General features: G+C 44.1%; 1 protein-coding gene across 7 annotated transcripts in view; it reads left to right on the top strand.

Moving 5' to 3' along the window:
- Positions 1-18205, top strand: part of CIBAR1 (CBY1 interacting BAR domain containing 1) — a 1541282-nt gene that overhangs the window by 508425 nt on the left and 1014652 nt on the right. For all 7 annotated transcript variants that reach the window (XM_044067346.1, XM_044067347.1, XM_044067348.1 and 4 more), the window contains one exon: positions 9181-9282. In XM_044067346.1, the coding sequence (XP_043923281.1) occupies positions 9181-9282 (102 nt within the window). The remainder of the gene's footprint in view (positions 1-9180; positions 9283-18205) is intronic.

Below are 18205 nucleotides of genomic sequence, written 5' to 3'. Positions count from 1 at the left end.
CTCTCTTGGTGGATCACATCTCCTCAGCTCTTCCTAGGGAGACCTTTCGTCCCTCCCCCTCCGGTTGCTACAGTGACAACGGACGCCTCCCTGAGCGGGTGGGGGGGGGGCATTTCCAGGGCAGGACAGTCCAGGGCATGTGGAAACCGTTCGAGTGCCACTTGCACATAAACGTCCTAGAGATGAGAGCAGTGCTTCTAGCGTTGCAAGCCCTACAAGACTCTCTTCCCAAGGGAATGATAGCAATTCAGACAGACAACATGTCTGTAGTGTGGTACATCAACAAACAAGGCGGAACCAGATCTTACCCCCTATGTCGAGGGGCACTCAGACTGTGGCAATGGGCGATTTCTTCTCAGCGATTTCTGTTAGCAACGCACATCCCCGGGAAGTCCAATGTGATTGCAGACAAATTGAGCAGAGCTATTCTCATGCCTCACAAGTGGTCTCTGAACAATTCAGTGTTGGAGAAAGTTTTTCGAAAGTGGGGCAGGCCTTGCTGCGACCTTTTCGCTACTCCCCAAAACAGCAAGTGCGACGATTTTTTCACCCTCTTTCCCCAACCAGGCCATCCCAGCAGAGACGCTCTAGTGCACGTTTGGCCTCGGGGACTTCTGTATGCCTTTCCTCCTTTCCCACTGATATCCCAACTGATACAGAAAGCCATCGCTCAGTAAGCTTCCATGATCCTCATTGCCCCTTACTGGCCTTGACAGGTTTGGTTCCCTTTTCTTCACCGTTATCTGTTGGAACAACCTTGGCATCTGGACCCAGTTCCAGACCTCTTGACCCATCAATTGGGTCAGTTGCACCACTCCCTCCCCTCTCTGAACCTCACAGCGTGGTTCCTCCAATTCCGACTTTAGCCAGGCTTCCTTTGATATCTCACTCAGAGATATCTTGATAGCCTCTCATAAATCTTCCACTCGGAAGATTTATCATAGCAAGTGGAAACGTTTTTCCTATTGGGCGCAGTCAAAGAATATAGATCCCTTTACTGCTTCTATTCAATCAGTTCTGGACTTGCTAGCCGAACTTTTTCACTCAGGTTCGTCCCCATCTACCATTAGAGTTCAATTGGCAGCAATATCGAACTTTCATGTTGGAGTCTCAAGTCCCCCATTATGTCTCACAAACTCTGCAAAGCTTTTTTAAAGGGAGTTTTTCTCCTCAAACCACCCATCAGAGATCCTCCTCCTCAATGGGATCTCAACGTGGTTCTGGCATCTTTAATTCTTTCCCCCTTTGAACCTGCGGCTTCATGTTCTATAAAGTTACTCTCTTGGAAGACACTCTTTTTAGTAGCTATCACCTCATCTAGAAGAGTCTCTGAACTCCATGCTCTGTGTAGTCGACCCCCTTATCTGGTATTTCATAAGGACAGGGTGTCCTTGCGTACTAACCCATCCTTTTTGCCCAAAGTAGCTTCATTGGTAAATTTGAATCAAACCATTGAGCTTCCTGTTTTCTTCCCAAATTATTCTAACAAGTCAGAACAAAAGTTACACTGTTTAGATATTCATCGCCAACTTAGGTACTATTTAGACAGGACCAAACATTTCAGGAAATCTGACCAACTGTTTGTTTCTTATGCAGAAGGTAGAATGGGCCTTCCAGTTTCTAAAGTGTCTCCCTCTAGATGGCTTACTTCGTTGATTACCCTAGTGTATGAGATAAGACATCAACGGTTGCCATCCAAACCCAGGGCTCATTCAACTAGAGCTTTAGCCACTTCTATAGCTTTCCAAGATAGGCTGCCTATTGATTCAATTTGTTCTGCAGCTACTTGGGCTTCTCCCCATACCTTCATTTCTCATTATAAGTTGGACTTGGCCTCTAGAGACCGAGCCAACTTTGGTTCCACTGTACTCAAGAGTCTGTTCCGATAGGCCACCCGGGACAAGGTACTAGGGACGCGGTCCCATCCAGCAAGAATGAAGGCGAGATTGACAACTTAACATTTAGAAGTTATGTACCTACCATAACGTTCCATGTTAGTTGTCTTCTTCTCGCCTTCTTTCGTGCGTCCCACCCTCCTTCCCCCTAGCCAGGACAGACCTAGAGGAGTTTTTTCTTTGTTCCATATGGAATTTTATTGCTGGCCTTAGCTTTCAAACGAGATCTGAGGAGTTACCGCCTAGCATTGTGGGATATAGGGGAGCCTCGAGCCGGTGGAACTAGCTCTCGAGCTTTTAGAGTGGCCGAGTCGGAGCCGAGGATCGGCTTCGAACCCATTCAGCAAGAAAGAAGGCGAGAAGAAGACAACTAACATGGAACGTTATGGTAGGTACATAACTTCTAATTAGGCATGTTCATAAAATCACCTAAATTAGGTAGAATGTTACCATAACTACCTGTAAAATTATGGTTGTTGTTAGATTCAGCTGTTGGTGGAAGAATCCGCTGTCGGTTGCTGTTATTATCAATGGTTTCTGCCGACGCCAATCTAATATTGCCTGTTAAATTATGAGCTAAAGCAGAAACCGGAGTATTCATACCAGGTTCAGGGGCTACTCGAGTATTGAAAACAACCCCTGTCCTGGGTCGTACCACTAGTTGAACTTCTTTCCCTTGGTCGGACATTCTCCTCACCAAGTAGTCAACCCTCTGGGCCAGTTGTTGGATCAATGCTGTTAGGTTTCCCATAGAGTCCACGTCACGGTTCGAAACACCGGGACTGTTTGAACTCAGAGTAAACATGGATTGGGACTACTGATTACCACAACTGACGGCCATCAAAACGAAGAAAACACAAACCAAACTGCGAAAAAGATCAGTGGTAAACCAGTAGACCAAAAATCCAGAAGTGTTGTCGAAAAATGTATTTATTGTAACCGCTTTCATGCACCAAACTTCCGTGCACTTCCTCAGACAAATAACTCGACAACACTGAAACCATTTATCCAATTCGTTCGTGATAAAATTAATTAATTAACATCAATTACTTTACTTTTTAATTAAAATTTAAAGCTACCCACATTAAGAATAATCCTCGGGTTAAGCTTAAAGAAGAAAGAAGAATTAAAATGGATACAATAATAGCCAACTTCAACCATAAAATAGATCTGTTTAGAATAAAATGTACTTGAAAATATCCTAATATGTGAAAAAATACATAAAAATAAATCTCTATTATTCAATGTTCTAAAGCTTTTAACTTAAGTAAACACTTAACAGCATAGATCGTTAATGCCAGGATGAACATATGCATTAGTTTTAAGTTGCCACAACAACTCTTGTTCCTCTAGTTTTAAATGCCAAGGACCTCCTCTTGGGTTCCTACAAACTTGCTGGATTACTGTAAATTTAAAAACATGGGTATTATGTTCATTAATGTGTCTCGCCAGAGCGTTGGTTGGTGTACCTTTAGATATCGCATAGATGTGTTCATATATGCGCTGCTTCAATTGACACTCGGTTATGCCCAGATAAAACACTGGGCATGATTGGCATAAAGCCAAATATATTACACCATGGCTTTCACAATTAAATTTATCTGGAATGTGATATTTCACACCCCTGATAGAAAATGAGCACCCTGTTTGAATAAACTTGCAGTAATTACAATGCCCACATTTATACATGCCTCTGTTGGGTTTATATTGTTTGTATGGCATTTCAAGTAATGTTTTCAACGACGGTGCCTTCTTGAATACCATCAATGGTCTTGGACCTAAAATTGTATTAAGTGCCTGATCTTGTATAATAAGCCCCCAATTATTATTCCTTCTGAGAGGAGATAGCATTCTCCATCCCTGTCCTCCAAATCCTCCAGGACCCTTTCGGATGTGGATAGGGTGTTTCAGAAGCTCCTCCAGTCACCGGTTTTGGCAAAATTGTTTTCGGCTCCGACCCAGTCTCCTCCGGAACCCGTCTCGACACCTTCTTTGATCATTCCTCTTCCGAGTGCATCTCTGTCTAGGAGCCATAGTGTTCCGTGCCGCGTGATGTTTCTAGGCTGGTTCCGATGCCCCATTCGGCTCCATCGTTACCGACATCAGCTCCGTCATCGGGGTTCAGGACTCGGGACTCTTTGGTCGGGCCCGAGGGGGACATCTCGGCACTTATTTCGGTTCCGAGTCTCCCTCTCCGTGCTTCGGCTTGGGGAACTCCGATTCCTGTCATGGCCTCGGAGACTGGTCGCTCCCCGGACTCGGGGGGCCGGCCTTCGAGGCTATGCGGACCGCGCTGGCCAGGTCGTCAGCTACATCAGGCAGGTCGGTCACTCTGTCCCCCACCACTCCGGTGAGAGCTTCTGTTCACCACCCATCCTTGGACAGCAGAGCACCAGAGCCTAGGGATTACCCCCACGAGTGGTTCCCAGATTTCTGAATGTCCTTCAGAGTTGGTGCCTGAGAAGCCCCCCAGAAAGAAAACGTGCAAGAGGAAGCACATAGACTCCCAAGACGAGTCCCTCACCTCTGATACTAACGTCGAGGAATCGGAGGGGTCTCCCAAGTCATCCTCTAATGATGTTTCCTTCTCTGACATCCTGGAGTTACTGAAACAGAGGTGACTGGCCTTCCAAAGCCCCTTCCGAGGAGGAGTCATTATTCCTTAAGGCTTTCGGTGCTCAACCCTCCGCCTCCTGGGTGTCTCCACCCTTCGATGAACTCCTTGACCTGATTTGTCGAAGAGTGTGGGAGAATCCTGATTCTGTGGAGCCCGTGCCCAGACGTCGCAACAAATTTCTTTCCCCAGGACAAAGAGTTTCTGTCTAAAGGTGTCCCTGTAGATGCCATGGTGGTGGCGGCAGCCACCCAGAAAGAAGTAGCAGAGTCTTCTTCATCCGTCCATCCTTCTAACAAGGAGTCTAGGACCATGGACCGGTACGGGAAGGGTACACTCTCGTCAACGACCTTTACCTTGCGGTCGCTGAATTACTTGTCTCATTTCACTCGGCTCCAGAGAGCTCTCCTAAAAGAGTTAGGAGATACTGTTGTGGGAAACGTTCCTGAGGCGGTGGCTCAGTCAGTTAACGCCCAGATCTCTACCCTTAGCTCCATTGTCAACTCATCCATGCGGCTCATTTCGTATGCAGCCGAGGGAGCGAGTAGGGCAGCAAGCCCAGGGGTTGCCCTTAGGAGGCAAGCCTGGCTGCGCCTGTGTCACTTTGCGGAGGCCTTCAAGTCTTCCTTCACTGACACCCCCTTTGATGGCTCCTCCTTGTTTGGGACCAAAGTGAAAGACACCCTCACCAGGTGCGAGCAAGTAGGAAAGACCCTGTCTGCCGTAGGGGTCTGTTTTTCCCTTTCTTCTAGGCCTTCTCCCAAGGCCCAGTGGGGGGGGGGGGATGTGGTTCAAGAAATCAGAGTTTTTTTCCTGCCACACAAGGTGAACCCCCCTCCAGAGGTAGGGGAGGGGGGTTATTCAGGGAGACGTCGCCCCAGAGGCAGAGGGGCCCCCCGCAATTCGGGAGACCGCAATTCCTTCCGTGGTTCTTCACACTCTCATCCCTGAGGGTGTGCCCGACTGCGCTTATCCGGAGCCAGTCAGGGGTTGAATTTCCTTATACCCGGAAGCCTGGGCAAGAATTACCCAGGACCGATGGGTATTACGGATAATTTCCAGAGGTTAGCTCATTCCATTCTCTTCAGTACCCCTGCCAATCAGAAAAATCCCGGACGTACCACCCAGTCAAAGGGATCAAGCAGCCTCAGAGGTCTCGCAGCTGCTAGAAAAAGGAGCTATCCAACGTGTCCCCTCAGACCAAATCGGATTAGGGACTTACTCAAGATTCTTTTTGGTGCCGAAAAGAACAGGGGACCTGAGACCCATACTAGATCTCAGCCAACTCAGCAATCACGTACACAAGTCCAAGTTCCATATGGTCACACTACAATCTATTCTCTCATTGTTGGGAGAGGAGGTATGGATGTGCTCCATCGACCTCAAGGATGCTTACTACCATGTCAAAATGGACAGAGCATCCAGGAGTTGCCTACGCTTCCGGCTGGGAGCCAGTCACTTCCAGTTTCGAGCCCTGCCCTTTGGTCTCACCACAGCCCCCAGGGTGTTCACCAAATGTATGGCAGTGGTGACGGCTCACTTGAGACGTCAGGGATTCCAAGTGTTTCCATACCTGGATGACTGGCTTCTTACCGCCCCCACCAGGCATCAACTAGTTCAAACCAGGGACGCTACCATCAATCTATGTCACCAGTTGGGCATAACAATAAATTGGGAAAAATCTGCCTTATTGCCCTCACAGCATGTCACCTTTACAGGAGCAGATTTAGACACCATTTGAATGCGAGCATGTTTACCACAAGAAAGGATCACAGTATTACAACAACAAATACACATGCTCATGCCCCTGAGACAAGCGAAGGCAAGACTGATTCTCCACCTCCTAGGGACCATGGCAGCAACTATCATGTTGATTCCTCTAGCGAGATTACACATGAGACTTCTTCAATGGCTCCTCTTTATTCAGTGGTCTCTCCAAAGACTCCCACTATCTCATCCCATCTTACTCAGACAGGTGCAAGTAGGACCTCCGTTGGTGGTTGTGTACCAACAGTTTGAACGGGGGAAAGCCCTTCGTTCCACCCGTCCCTATTGCCACGGTGACCACGGACGCCTCCCAGATTGGGGGGGGGGGGCATTATCTTGGCAGGACAGTCCAAGGCACGTGGTAAGAACACGAGATACATTTGCATATAAACGTCCTGGAGATGAGAGCAGTGCTTCTTGCGTTGCAGGCACTTCAGAAGGTTCTTCCTCTAAGGACAATTGCGATACACTCAGACAGCATGTCAGTAGTGTGGTATCTCAACAAGCAAGGGGGAACCCGGTCTTACCCTCTGTCCAGAGAGGCTATGCGAGTGTGGCATTGGGCAATAGCTTCCCAACAGTTTCTGGTGGCAACGCATATTCCGGGAAGTCCAACGTAATAGCGGACAGGCTAAGCAGAGCTATTCTGATGCCTCATGAGTGGTCCCTGAATCGCCTGGTTGCAGAGCGAATCTTCAGCAGATGGGGTCAGCCTTGCTGCGACCTTTTTGCCAGCCCTCTCAATGCGAAATGCAGCAACTACTTCACGCTGATCCCACCACAGGGGGAATCACCCAGGGGCGCCCTGGTTCACGATTGGCCCTCCGGTCTGCTGTATGCTTTCCCTCCGTTTCCCCTGCTGTCAAGGGTGATTCAGAAAGCGTAATCCTTGGGAAGCAGAATGATTCTGATTGCTCCACACTGGCCTTTTCAAGTCTGGTTCCCCTTTCTTCAACCATACATTGTGGACACTCCTTGGATTCTGGACCCTCAACCAGATTTACTGACACATATGGGACAGTTCCACCCCTCTCTGATGACCCTCCGGTTGACAGCCTGGCTACTCCACTTCCATTGTTAGTCAGACTTCATAATCTTTCACCGGAAGTGGTCCATATATTCTCGTCCTCTCATAAACCATCCACTAGAAAGATTTATTCTAGTAAATGGAAAAGGTTCTCTATCTGGGCACACACCAGAGCATTGATCCTTACACAGCTCCAATAGATTCAGTTCTGGAGTTCTTGTCTATGCTTTTCTATCAGGGGTCCGCATCAGCCACCATCAAAGTTCAGTTGGTGGCGATATCTAATTTCCACGTAGCGAATGAACCTAGTCTCATGGCACACAGACTATGCAAAGCATTCCTTAAAGGTACTCTGTTGCTTCGCCCTCCAGTGACCGAACCTATCATGCCCTGGGATCTCAATTTTGTTCTACAAGCCCTTACTTAACCACCATTTGAGCCTGCAGCAACCTGTGAATTAAAATTCTTGACATGGAAAACGGCATTCTTAACAGCAATCACTTCAGCGAGGCGGGTTTGGGAAATTCAAGCCCTCTCCATCAAACCCCCATATCTAATCTTCCATAAAGATAGGGTCTCTCCTAGACCAAACCCCTCGTTCCTCCCTAAAGTGGCTTCCATGTCTAACATGAATCAGTCCATTGAGTTGCCTGTTTTCTTCCCCCACTTTTCTAACAAGGCAGAATTTAGATTTCACCAATTTGGATGTACATAGACAGTTACGCTTCTGTCTGCACCGGACAAAAGATATCCGGAAATCTGACCAACTCTTTGTCTCCTTTTCGGAAAACCAAATGGGTTCTCCGGTATCCAAGTTCACACTGTCTAGATGGATAGCCAGTTGTATCTCTTTCATCTATCAAGCAGGAGGTAAAAATCTGCCATTTCCAGTCAAGGCACATTCTACCCGGGCTGTTTGTACATCCACAGCCTATCAAGCTCGATTGTCAATGGATGATATATGTGCTGCTGCTACTTGGGCTTCTCCTCACACTTTTGTCTCTCATTACAAATTGGACGTGGTATCCAGGGGCAGGTCTTCCTTTGGCTCCACAGTTCTCAGGAGTATTTTCCTATGAGCCACCCAGGATGTAGGTTCTAGGGACGCTGTCCCACGGGTAAGAATGTAGGCGAGATAGGACTACATAACATCAAGAAGTTATGTACTCACCATAACGTTTATTGTATGTAGTCCATCTCGCCTCACATTCTTACTTACCCTCCCACCTTCCCCCTTCCTGGAGGATTTGGAGGTTAGGTTGTCTTCTACAGAGTCCCCTTGATTAGCTTATTTTTTATGTAGATGTGATGTGTGTATGGAGTACAAATGATTTTCGCAGCAAACTAAATATGGGGATATGGAGCAGTGCACTATGGGATACCCACTTAGCCCAGTCAATGACTTCGAGCTAGTAAAATCGGCCGAGTCGGAGCTCCGAACCCACGGGTAAGAATGTGAGGCGAGATGGACTACATACATCGAATGTTATGGTGAGTACATAACAACTACTTCTGTTTAATTCAGAAGGTATGAACCAAATTAGAAACTCTAGGGTAGCAGTTCATCATACAATTTAATTAAGGATGCATGTATTAACATATACTGCATTTCCATTGGTAGGTAAATGCAATGCATTATTTTATTCAGGATTTCAGGGGAAAAAAAACAGCTGTGTTTGTTATATATTAATTTTCACTCATTTGCTTAATTCAGGAGTGCAGCTTATATGTAAATTGTCATAGTTTTTATTTTAAGGTAAGATGGAAGTCTCGGAATTGTAAAGTTCTTTAAGCAAACCTGAACTGTGCAACTATGCTCCTGTAAAACCTTTGAAAATTTTTGCGCCTGATTTTTTTTTTTTTTTTTGTATTTTAAGGATGATATCAAAGCAGCTTTATTAGCATGGAGTCGTGAGTCTAAACAGATGGCACAGCTGGAGAAAACGCGACAACGAAATCCATCTGATCGACACATCATTGTATCCTTGAAATCAAAATTAATTAAACTGCTAATGCTGTTAAAATGACAGGTTAATTTTTCTTGTTGATTAATTGCAGTATTGTTATCCAAATGTATTAAATGGCACAATTATATTTGTTAATGAGTGAGTAATGTAAATTAAATGCACAAAGCACGTGTTCTTTTTTTTTTAACCTCTGTGGTTAACAAAGTAGTATGGTATAACATTAACAAGTTTCCTTAATAGGCTCTTTGTGTGATTTTATCATCTACATTAGCCAGTGCTTGTCAATTTTTAGCTATACTTCAGATGTATGTATGCCCATGGCAGTACACATCATGAGGTTACATGTCAGCTACATTAGCATTCCCTTTTCCTGCATAACCCCTAATTAGTGTTTGCCACTTAAATGGCTCTCAGTGATAGAAATCTGTGCATTTGCTTGCTGTTTTTTGCTTTTTGTTTAAGAATCTGAAGTTGAGAAGAATAGTTAAAGAATGTTCCTTGTTGTTCTGCTGTATTGTTCTTGACATCTGGACATAGGGTAGAGTTTCACCTCAGAAATTTCAAGGAGGATTGGCTGGGGCCATTGCTTTGACTGAGTGAGTGACTTGTCTATTTATTTTTTGACCAGGATGGAACACTTACCAAATGCACTGTTTTCAGGCTTTAGTCTGGGTGGAAATGTGTACATGGTGTGAAACTGTGGCATACAAATAAAAAAGGCAAAAATATGTACAAAAGGTGTTTGAAGGAGATTATAAGAGTAGGCTAGTGTATACACAATTATATTGCCAAGTAAAACTTCAATTTACAAGCATGATCTTCAAGCTCTTGAGTCTCCTAGAAGCTGAGATAATCCATGACTAGTAAGTGTTTGTTTCTACTCTGGTTTTTCATTTCTATGGAGAATTTAAGGCCTGGGAAAGGTCTACTGTTGGCTGTGTTCCTGGAGGAGGTTCTTCCTAGGGCATCTGCTGGATTGTTTGTCTGTTCAGCCTGATCACAGAGAGTATGTATGTATTTATTTATTTAATTTTATTTTTTATTTCTTTACCGGGAGTGTCTGACTGGCTAAAAACTCGTTTTCAGCAGAGGTCTGGGGAGAACAGTCCAAAAATTGCCATAGGTGTAAGAACAATAGCTAACCAAGTAGATAAACATCTGTTGTGATAATAATGTGATTATGAAGTATTGATTCATGTCAAAAAATGACATGTATACAACAACAGGACACACGTTAAAACATATTGATTTTGAACAAGGAGGTATGACACTTGTACATATTAGATAACATAGTTAAGCATCTGATTAGGTGAAGATGAGAACAAAAATGTTCATACGAGTTCCACAAAGAGCAGTGTAAAGTCTTTGGTTGAGCAAGAAGTTATGTATCAGACATTAAGTAGATATAAGGGGTTTGCCTTGAGAAGGATTATGAGTGATATCTAATAGGAGAAATGTTAGGGGGGGGTGAGGCTTGGATGGCAAAAAAATTATCTATATGTGTATAATGCTGGAGATAAAGGTTAGCATCTGGTTATGGAGTGCACTTTGTGAGAGGATGGTAAAGTCTCATCCTAGTGTAGAACAGAGCTAATTTTTGGTTAGGTATTCCTTGAGGAGGGTTTTGAACTTGGGGAGGTTGGTAGTATTGAGTACATCTTTGTGGATAGAGTTCCAGATCTTTGAGATTTGTCTGGAGAATGGGGAATCACCATAACAATTGTTTGATTTAGCCACATTAAGTAGTAGCTTGCTGGTTTCAAGTACCCTATTATTGTGTTAAGCTTGAACCAAATTTCTGAGGGTAGGGCAGTTGTCAGGTTGGTGAATGATGGAGTGGGTGAGTTGGTTGAATGATAGAAGATGTGACAGTTTGAGCCAATTTAGATTCTGTAGTGACGAGCAGTGGTGGGATCTATTGGGTTGTTTTGTGGCAAACCTAACTGTCTTGTTGTAGCAAGCTTCTGATTTGTTAGGGTGAGATTTTCAAAGGTTTGTAAAAATGGGAAAGGCATATACTAGTATTGGTAGCAGGTGTGTCCCCGCGATAGACTGTCTGGAGTACTGGCTAAGGAATCGATTTGCTGTATACATGGATCCAAGTTTGATATGAACCTTTTTTTTATCCCTAGGGCAATATGTTTGTCGTACTTGAGGGAGCTGTCAATGGCAATGCCTAGCAGTTTGTTGTAGGTAACAGGCTCAGTTTTGCTGGTTGGTGAGCTCAGTTGATTTGGTATTAGAGAATAGTATTAACTATGTCTTACTGGGTGAAGTATTCATTGTTTTTTTGTTTTTTTCTGAGATTATATTACATATCAGAGAGAGATTATTTTTTTTTGGGGGGGTTGTAGGAGTTCTGAGAGGGAGGAGGCACGAGGTTGCACAGATAAAGGAGGAGTCATCTGCATACTCTACTATGGTGACTGAGTTGGTAGCAGAGCTCAGATTATTAGTGAATATTATAAAGAGAAGTGGCCACAGTATGCATCTGTGTGGGACTCCTACTGAGATTTGTACTAAGGATGAGGTCTAATTTTCCAATTTCGTAGCTTGTTGGTGATCAGACAGATAGCTGTGAAACCATGAAATCGCTGGTTGGGAGCGGTTTAGAGAAGCTAGCTCGTAAAGAAGTTTTTGTTCTGACACTGTATCAAAGGCCTTACACATGCCTAGGAATACCAATGATACCAGTTGACCATTATTTTTGTGGAGGTTAACAGCATTTGTGAAACTTACAAGAGCTGTTGTGGTACCATGCTTTGGCCTGAAACCATGCTGGGAGTTGGAGAGGAGATTATTTTTAGTATGATAGTGCAGTAGTTGAACATGTATACATTTCTCAAGGCTTTTAGCAAGGGGGGATCACTATTGGTCTATAGTTAGAAAAGTCTGTGGAGGGTCCTCCTTTGTGCAAGGGGATGATATATGACGTTTTCCATAGTTTGAGGATATATTGTTTGGTTATGGTGTGTTTTCTTAATAGAGAAATTGGATATGAGATGTCATCTGCTGCTAGCTTATGGAATTAATTGAGGAGAAGGTCTGCTGCAAGTGATGTAGGTTTGAGTTTATGGAGGAGTTTATTTATGTGGCTTGTTCAGACAGGTGTGATGGTGAAAGATGTGGGATGAGTAACTGTGATGGTGGGAGCAGTTAAAGGGTGTTTATGTCAGTTTCTGTTAGTGAGAGGATTGATTGTATGAAGTGAAGATTAAATTGGGTGGCTATGGAGTCTGTGGTGTTAATGGTAGAGGGACTGAGGGTGGGACATGATCCAAGGTTTAGTAGTTGTTTGATGGCACCACAATATTTTTGTGGGTTATTCAGATAGTTTTGTTGTAATGTAGTGTAGTATTGTTTTTGTCATATATGATTTTTTTTAATTGGTTTCTTAATTGACAGTAGTTTTGGAAAGTTTTGGTTTCAGGCCAAAGCATGGTACCACAACAGCTCTTGTAAGTTTCACAAATGCTGTTAACCTCCACAGAAATAATGGTTGTTATATAGTGTGACCATGCTTTAATCTCTGAGCTTCATAAGTAGTTTAGTATCTTTTGTTAATCATGGGATAGGCTTTGATTTTACTTTAAATTTTCTGAGAGGGGCCACATTGTTGAGGATGTTGAGAAAGCTGTCATTAAAGCATTGGACTGTGTTTTAGAGGGGTCCAGTCAGTGTTTTAGTAAGCTGTTGAAGGTTTTGGGGGAAAAGTTTTATATTTTTAATTTTTACAGATATATTTTTATATATTTTTGGTGGAGTAAGTTCTATGCCTTAGAAAACAGGTGGGAGTGTGGTCAGTTAGAGTGTCCGGCAGACACCCAGACTGGTAACATAGAGAGGGTTGGTTTGTAAGTGTCGAGTCTGGGATGGACTGTTTGTTGTGTTTATCAATTCTGGTTGGAGTGTTGATAACTTGGGAGAAACCGAATAGGTTAATAAAATGTTGGGTTTTTTGGAAGAGCAGGTTTGCCACTCTAGGTTAAATTCACCTAGGATGATTGTTTCTTGGTTAAAATATGGTAGATGCCCAGCAGAGAAGATTTTCCATTTGACTGCATTATTTCCAGGGAGAATATAGACTACTATGATAATGATACATTTATTTGTATTGAATTGAAAGTGGGATACTAGTCATTCTGTGTCCTCAGTGTTACGGATGAGGGTTTGTAAGCGTTCCAAGGTCAGAGTATTTTTATAGATGATAGCAACTCTGACACCTCATTTATGGTTTCTGCCATTGCGATAGATATTGTAACCATTTATTAGGATTTCAGTGTCATTGATATGATGTTTTAACCATGTTTCGGTTATTACTGTAATGTCAGGGGAATATAGACTGAGAGTAGTGTGGAATTCTTGGATTTTCTTATGATGGTTCTCAGAGTCATTTCAATGATTAGAAGGTCAGAGATATGAAGTGGGTGATTGAGGATGTTTGGACTGAAGGAGGTATTGTGTCGGTGAGGTGTGTGTTGTGACTGAGGGCCAGGATTGGGGTGTATATCACTGCTGAGATTGAGTAAAGATGTTTTGAAAAGAAATATGTGTAGGAATTTTGGTTGTATTTTGGTGTATTTACGTAGTGAATGTGGGGGTGCTTGTGTGTGGATGTGTTTAAGGGATAGCAGTGCAGTGGGGGAGTTGTTAAGATGTGGTGATATAACTGAGTAAATAAAAATGTTGTCAGATTAAGATTTGCGTGATAGTGTGGGTGAGTATGTATGGGTTATTTGCAAATTGTTGTAGGAGGTGAGTAGGTATGTGGTACTGAGTAGGCTGAGCAGTAGTGTGTGTAGGAGTATCATGTTTGGTGCAGTAAGGGAAGAAGATATAGAGTAGCCCCTGGAGTCATCTGGTTGATGGGTGGAGGTACTCAAGGCAGAGACTTTGCCTGTCAGAAAGTATGCTTTAGCCCTTGTACACTGGTCAGCCTGGAACATGGAGTCACAGAGTGAGCCTGCTCCAGGTTCTATTCGGGCATAGGGATACTAGTCCCTTGCTTAGGACCTGGAGTCTCAGTTGCAGCATTTTACCCACAAGGAAATTGGTTGGATGTTAGCACTCAGCCTGACACAGCCCTCTCCCTCTTGTGCATTACTGCTAGTAAATACTTTTCTGTGCAAATGTCACACCAGGCCTGACTTTTCCATGTGTGCTGCTTACATATTCAGACCCCAGAGCTGGAGGAGGAGGGGGTCTTGGGGCTACCTGTCTGGTTGGCTCCCTATAAGAAGGAAGGAAAGAAAGTTAGGCTTAGGGTCTTCATTTTTGAGCAGGAGGAATCTTTGAAGACGTGGAGTTGCTGTGGTTCTAAGTGCGATGGCGTTGTCTTTAAAGTTTAAAGATATTATGTGGAGCTAGGCCTTGTTGATGTTATCTTGCAAGCATGGAGGCATGATCCCTCTGCTGTTATTGCCTGGTTATCATTCTGTGGCCAGTTGATGTGAGACCATGTCTTTCAACCCAGAATTTGATTTCTTTATGGTCAGAGGGGCTCAAAATTCCTCAAGCATGCTTCATACCACTGAGCAATGTGCAGGAAAATCCTAAGGGTTTGTCAGATGTTCAACAGACACACTGGCTTACTGGCATATGGGTAGTAGTGCCCTGCTACCGTTCCCTGGCAGTCTGTCAAAGCTTAGAACTCCTCCCACTGCCTGTCTGTGAAGGAGAAGAACCAATCACCTGGCAGGACCGGGGTGGCCTTTCACACTCAGACAGGACCCTTTCAGTTTTCTTCTGCCACAGTCACAGAAAGCTCTCTTGGGGTATTGCTCTTCCTAAACTGGGTGACATTAGCTGTAGAGCTCAGATAACAAACTCCTTTTGGGATTTATTTCCTCCCTCTGCTTTTTCTATCCGTGCTTGAATAGTGTATTCTGCTACTTTGACTTTTTTTCTGATTAGAAATGTTGTATATGCTTTTGTTTTTACTTTTGACTAGCATAGTAAGGCCTGTTGATTAAAAGATTTATTTGGAAGTTTTGACTAGAAGACTTGCTGATATTATAGTTTTTCTGTGGGGTTATGATTATTTGAGGTGACAAAGTAGGATTACAGCATTTTAAATGATTGTTTCATTTCCATTGCAATTTTGGCGCCAGTTTGTATGTAAAACATTTTTGAAAGGAATTTTTTTATCAGTTTATGATTTATTTGTTGTCTAATACTGTTTAGGCTGTATCCATTCATTTGGAGTGAAACTAGCGTTTATTTCACAAAATCAGAGAACTTTTGGGTATGCATTTTGTGCTTTGAACAATGTTACTGAAAATACTGTCATCTTCTTAATGCAATGTTCAGAATAGTATCCCTACAGAAATAGTCTTTAGATTCCTATTTAAAGACAGACTAATGGAAGTTGTCCATCTTCTTACTGGGCTGACTGTGCAGCCAGTGTTTTTTATTCAGGTGGCTAGCTTCTTGTCCCCTGACTTGATGGACTCAGATCCCCCACCATCTTTCCCATGTGCACCTTCAAAAAGAATGCATGAAAATTATGCCTCAGCCTCTGGCTTGTAAATCTACAGTAGTCTTGGTTTTGGGTGAGCTATTGGACCACTCACCTTTTGTTATATCCAAGTCCCCTGGTGTGGTTGTAGTATTACAGCTGTGTGTGACATGAGGGTCAGACATATCATCTGGGGCTGTACCATTGCCTCCTGCAGGAATGGGAGAACCAAACTCTTTAGGTGTAGGGGAAGTCAAGGGTGCAGAATCTGTTGCCACTATTGCTACTTTGGTACTCTTTCACTAGTGTAATGCATTTCAGAAACAGACAGAAGACCCCTCCACTTGGTGGGGCAGCAGTCTCTGACTGGTTTCCCAGCTGTGATAGTGGCTGTGGATAGATACATGGAGCAGGGAATTGGTTATGGGGTGCATACCTGGGTTATAATAATGCTGGTGCTTTCACCCCCAGTGAGTCTGCTAATGATTCTCTTTTTGAAGGGAATCCTGTGTTTGAGGACTCTGACCTGTTTCAGATCAGTTAGTTCCTCTGATGACGAAGAGGTACTGGGACCCAAACAGATGATGTTACACTGTCCATATCTCACCTTCGTTCTTGCTGTTTGGGGTACAGAGCCAATCTTTGGCTCCAACTCAGCCGTATACTATAGCTCGAGAACTTTTACTGGCTTAAACCTAGTCCCTATCCCAGCATGCCTAGTGGTAGTTACCCAGATCTTGTTTGCCGCTTGCAGCGTCGAGATCGCAAATACTGGCTCAGGCTAAGGGTTTTTCTATTTGTTGCATTTTTGAAAGAAAATATCTTATTTATCTTATCTAACTTGTAATAGTAGTTGTCTCTTGTTTTTTTTCTACCTTTCCTGTCCTGTCTGAGTTACTTGCATTTGTTGTGGACTAACTGTCTTTTCCTCTGGACTTTCTCCTCTTCTAAACCCATTTAACTTAGAGGGTTCTCTTTTTTTCTTGTCTTCTTTCAAGTTTAAGGAGTTGCCGTTTACGTTAGAGGCTCTCCTTGGGTGGGGAGTTCGCCACTTAACTTAGAGGCTCTCCCCCCTTTCTCTTTTTTCCTGTCTGTTTAAAAAAAAGGGGGGGTTGCCTGTTACTGGATAGTTGTTCGTGTTGGTAGTGCTTTTGTTTGTCTTTGTCTAGCTTAGATACTGCTGTTCGACATTATGTTGAAAGACCCTGACAAGGAATCGAAATCTTCAGGTTTCAAGAAGTGCGATTCGTGCTGTCAAAAGGTGTCCCTTACGGACGGACACACAAGTTGCATGTACTGTTTAGGACCTGTTTACCTCTAGGATTTGTGTTCTATTTGCCATACATTTAGTTCATGAGTCATGCAGGAAAGAAAGAACAAATTAATCTTAAGAGGTTTACTGAAGGGCCCCTTTGATGCTGCTATGGCGGGGACTCAGCCAGCCAAATAAACTGGAGAAATCCAAGCCTTCATCCTCTTTGGCTCCTAGTACGGATCTGTCTAAAGAGAAGGGTAAGCTACAAGCTAAGTCGAACCCGATGGTCTGTTCCGACAAGATACTCTCACCTACGGCTCCATCTGTTGTTTTGGAGCCAGTAAGGTCTCACAAACAATCTAAGTTCCTGCCTTGGAACCAGTTCGGTCTGCTCCACAGTCTCCTTTTATTACAGTCTGTGGCAGGCAGTCATCGGTCTTCAGCCCATTCCTCTCGATCATCCAGGAGCCTCTCGGATGATGATGTGGAGAGGGTGGTGAAGAGGCTTCTCCTCCATGCGGCTAATTTCTTACGCAGCCGATGGGGTAAGCAGGGCGGCAGGCACAGGGGTAGCCTTATGCAGACACTCCTGGATGCGCCTTTGTCATTTTGCGGAGCCCTTCAAGTCTTCCTTTACCAACTCCCCCTTTGACGGCTCGTCCTTGTTTGGGCCTCAGGTAAAAGAGACTATTACAGGTGTGAACAGGATGGCAAAACTCTCTCTGCCATGGGAGAAAATTTTTCTGCTCCATCTAGGCCTTACCCTAAAGGCCAGAAGAGCAGAAAAATATGGTTCAGGAAATCTTAGGGAGCTTCGCCTGACCCACATGGAGATTTTTCCCCCAGGGGCAGAGGGGGAAATAACGGAAGGCGCCGATATCGCGGTGGGGGGGGGGTCCTCAGAATCAGGTCATCGGAGATACCTTCTCTGGTAGGCCCTTCTAGCGCTCTTGAAGGGAGGCCCGGCTGTTTGACTCTGGAGACAGTTGGGAGGCGATTATCCTTGTACCCAAAAGCCTGGCAGACAATCACAGAAGACACATGGGTACTATCAATAATATCCGGAGGTTACATTATCCCCTCCTGTCAACTTCCCCTGTCAAAAAGGCAGCAATCTATTTCAGATGTTCCACCCAGTCTTTGGGATCAAGCAAACTTAGAGGTTCAAAGGTTGCTAAGAAAAAGATTCATCCAGGAAGTCCCCGCAGACCAAATCAGATCCG

This window comes from Protopterus annectens, chromosome 3.part1 (assembly GCF_019279795.1).
Source record: "Protopterus annectens isolate FY-2018-M chromosome 3.part1, PAN1.0, whole genome shotgun sequence".
NCBI classification, from domain to species: Eukaryota; Metazoa; Chordata; order Ceratodontiformes; family Protopteridae; genus Protopterus; species Protopterus annectens.
Note: the sequence above shows the minus strand (reverse complement) of the source record. Positions and strands in the feature narration are given on the sequence as shown.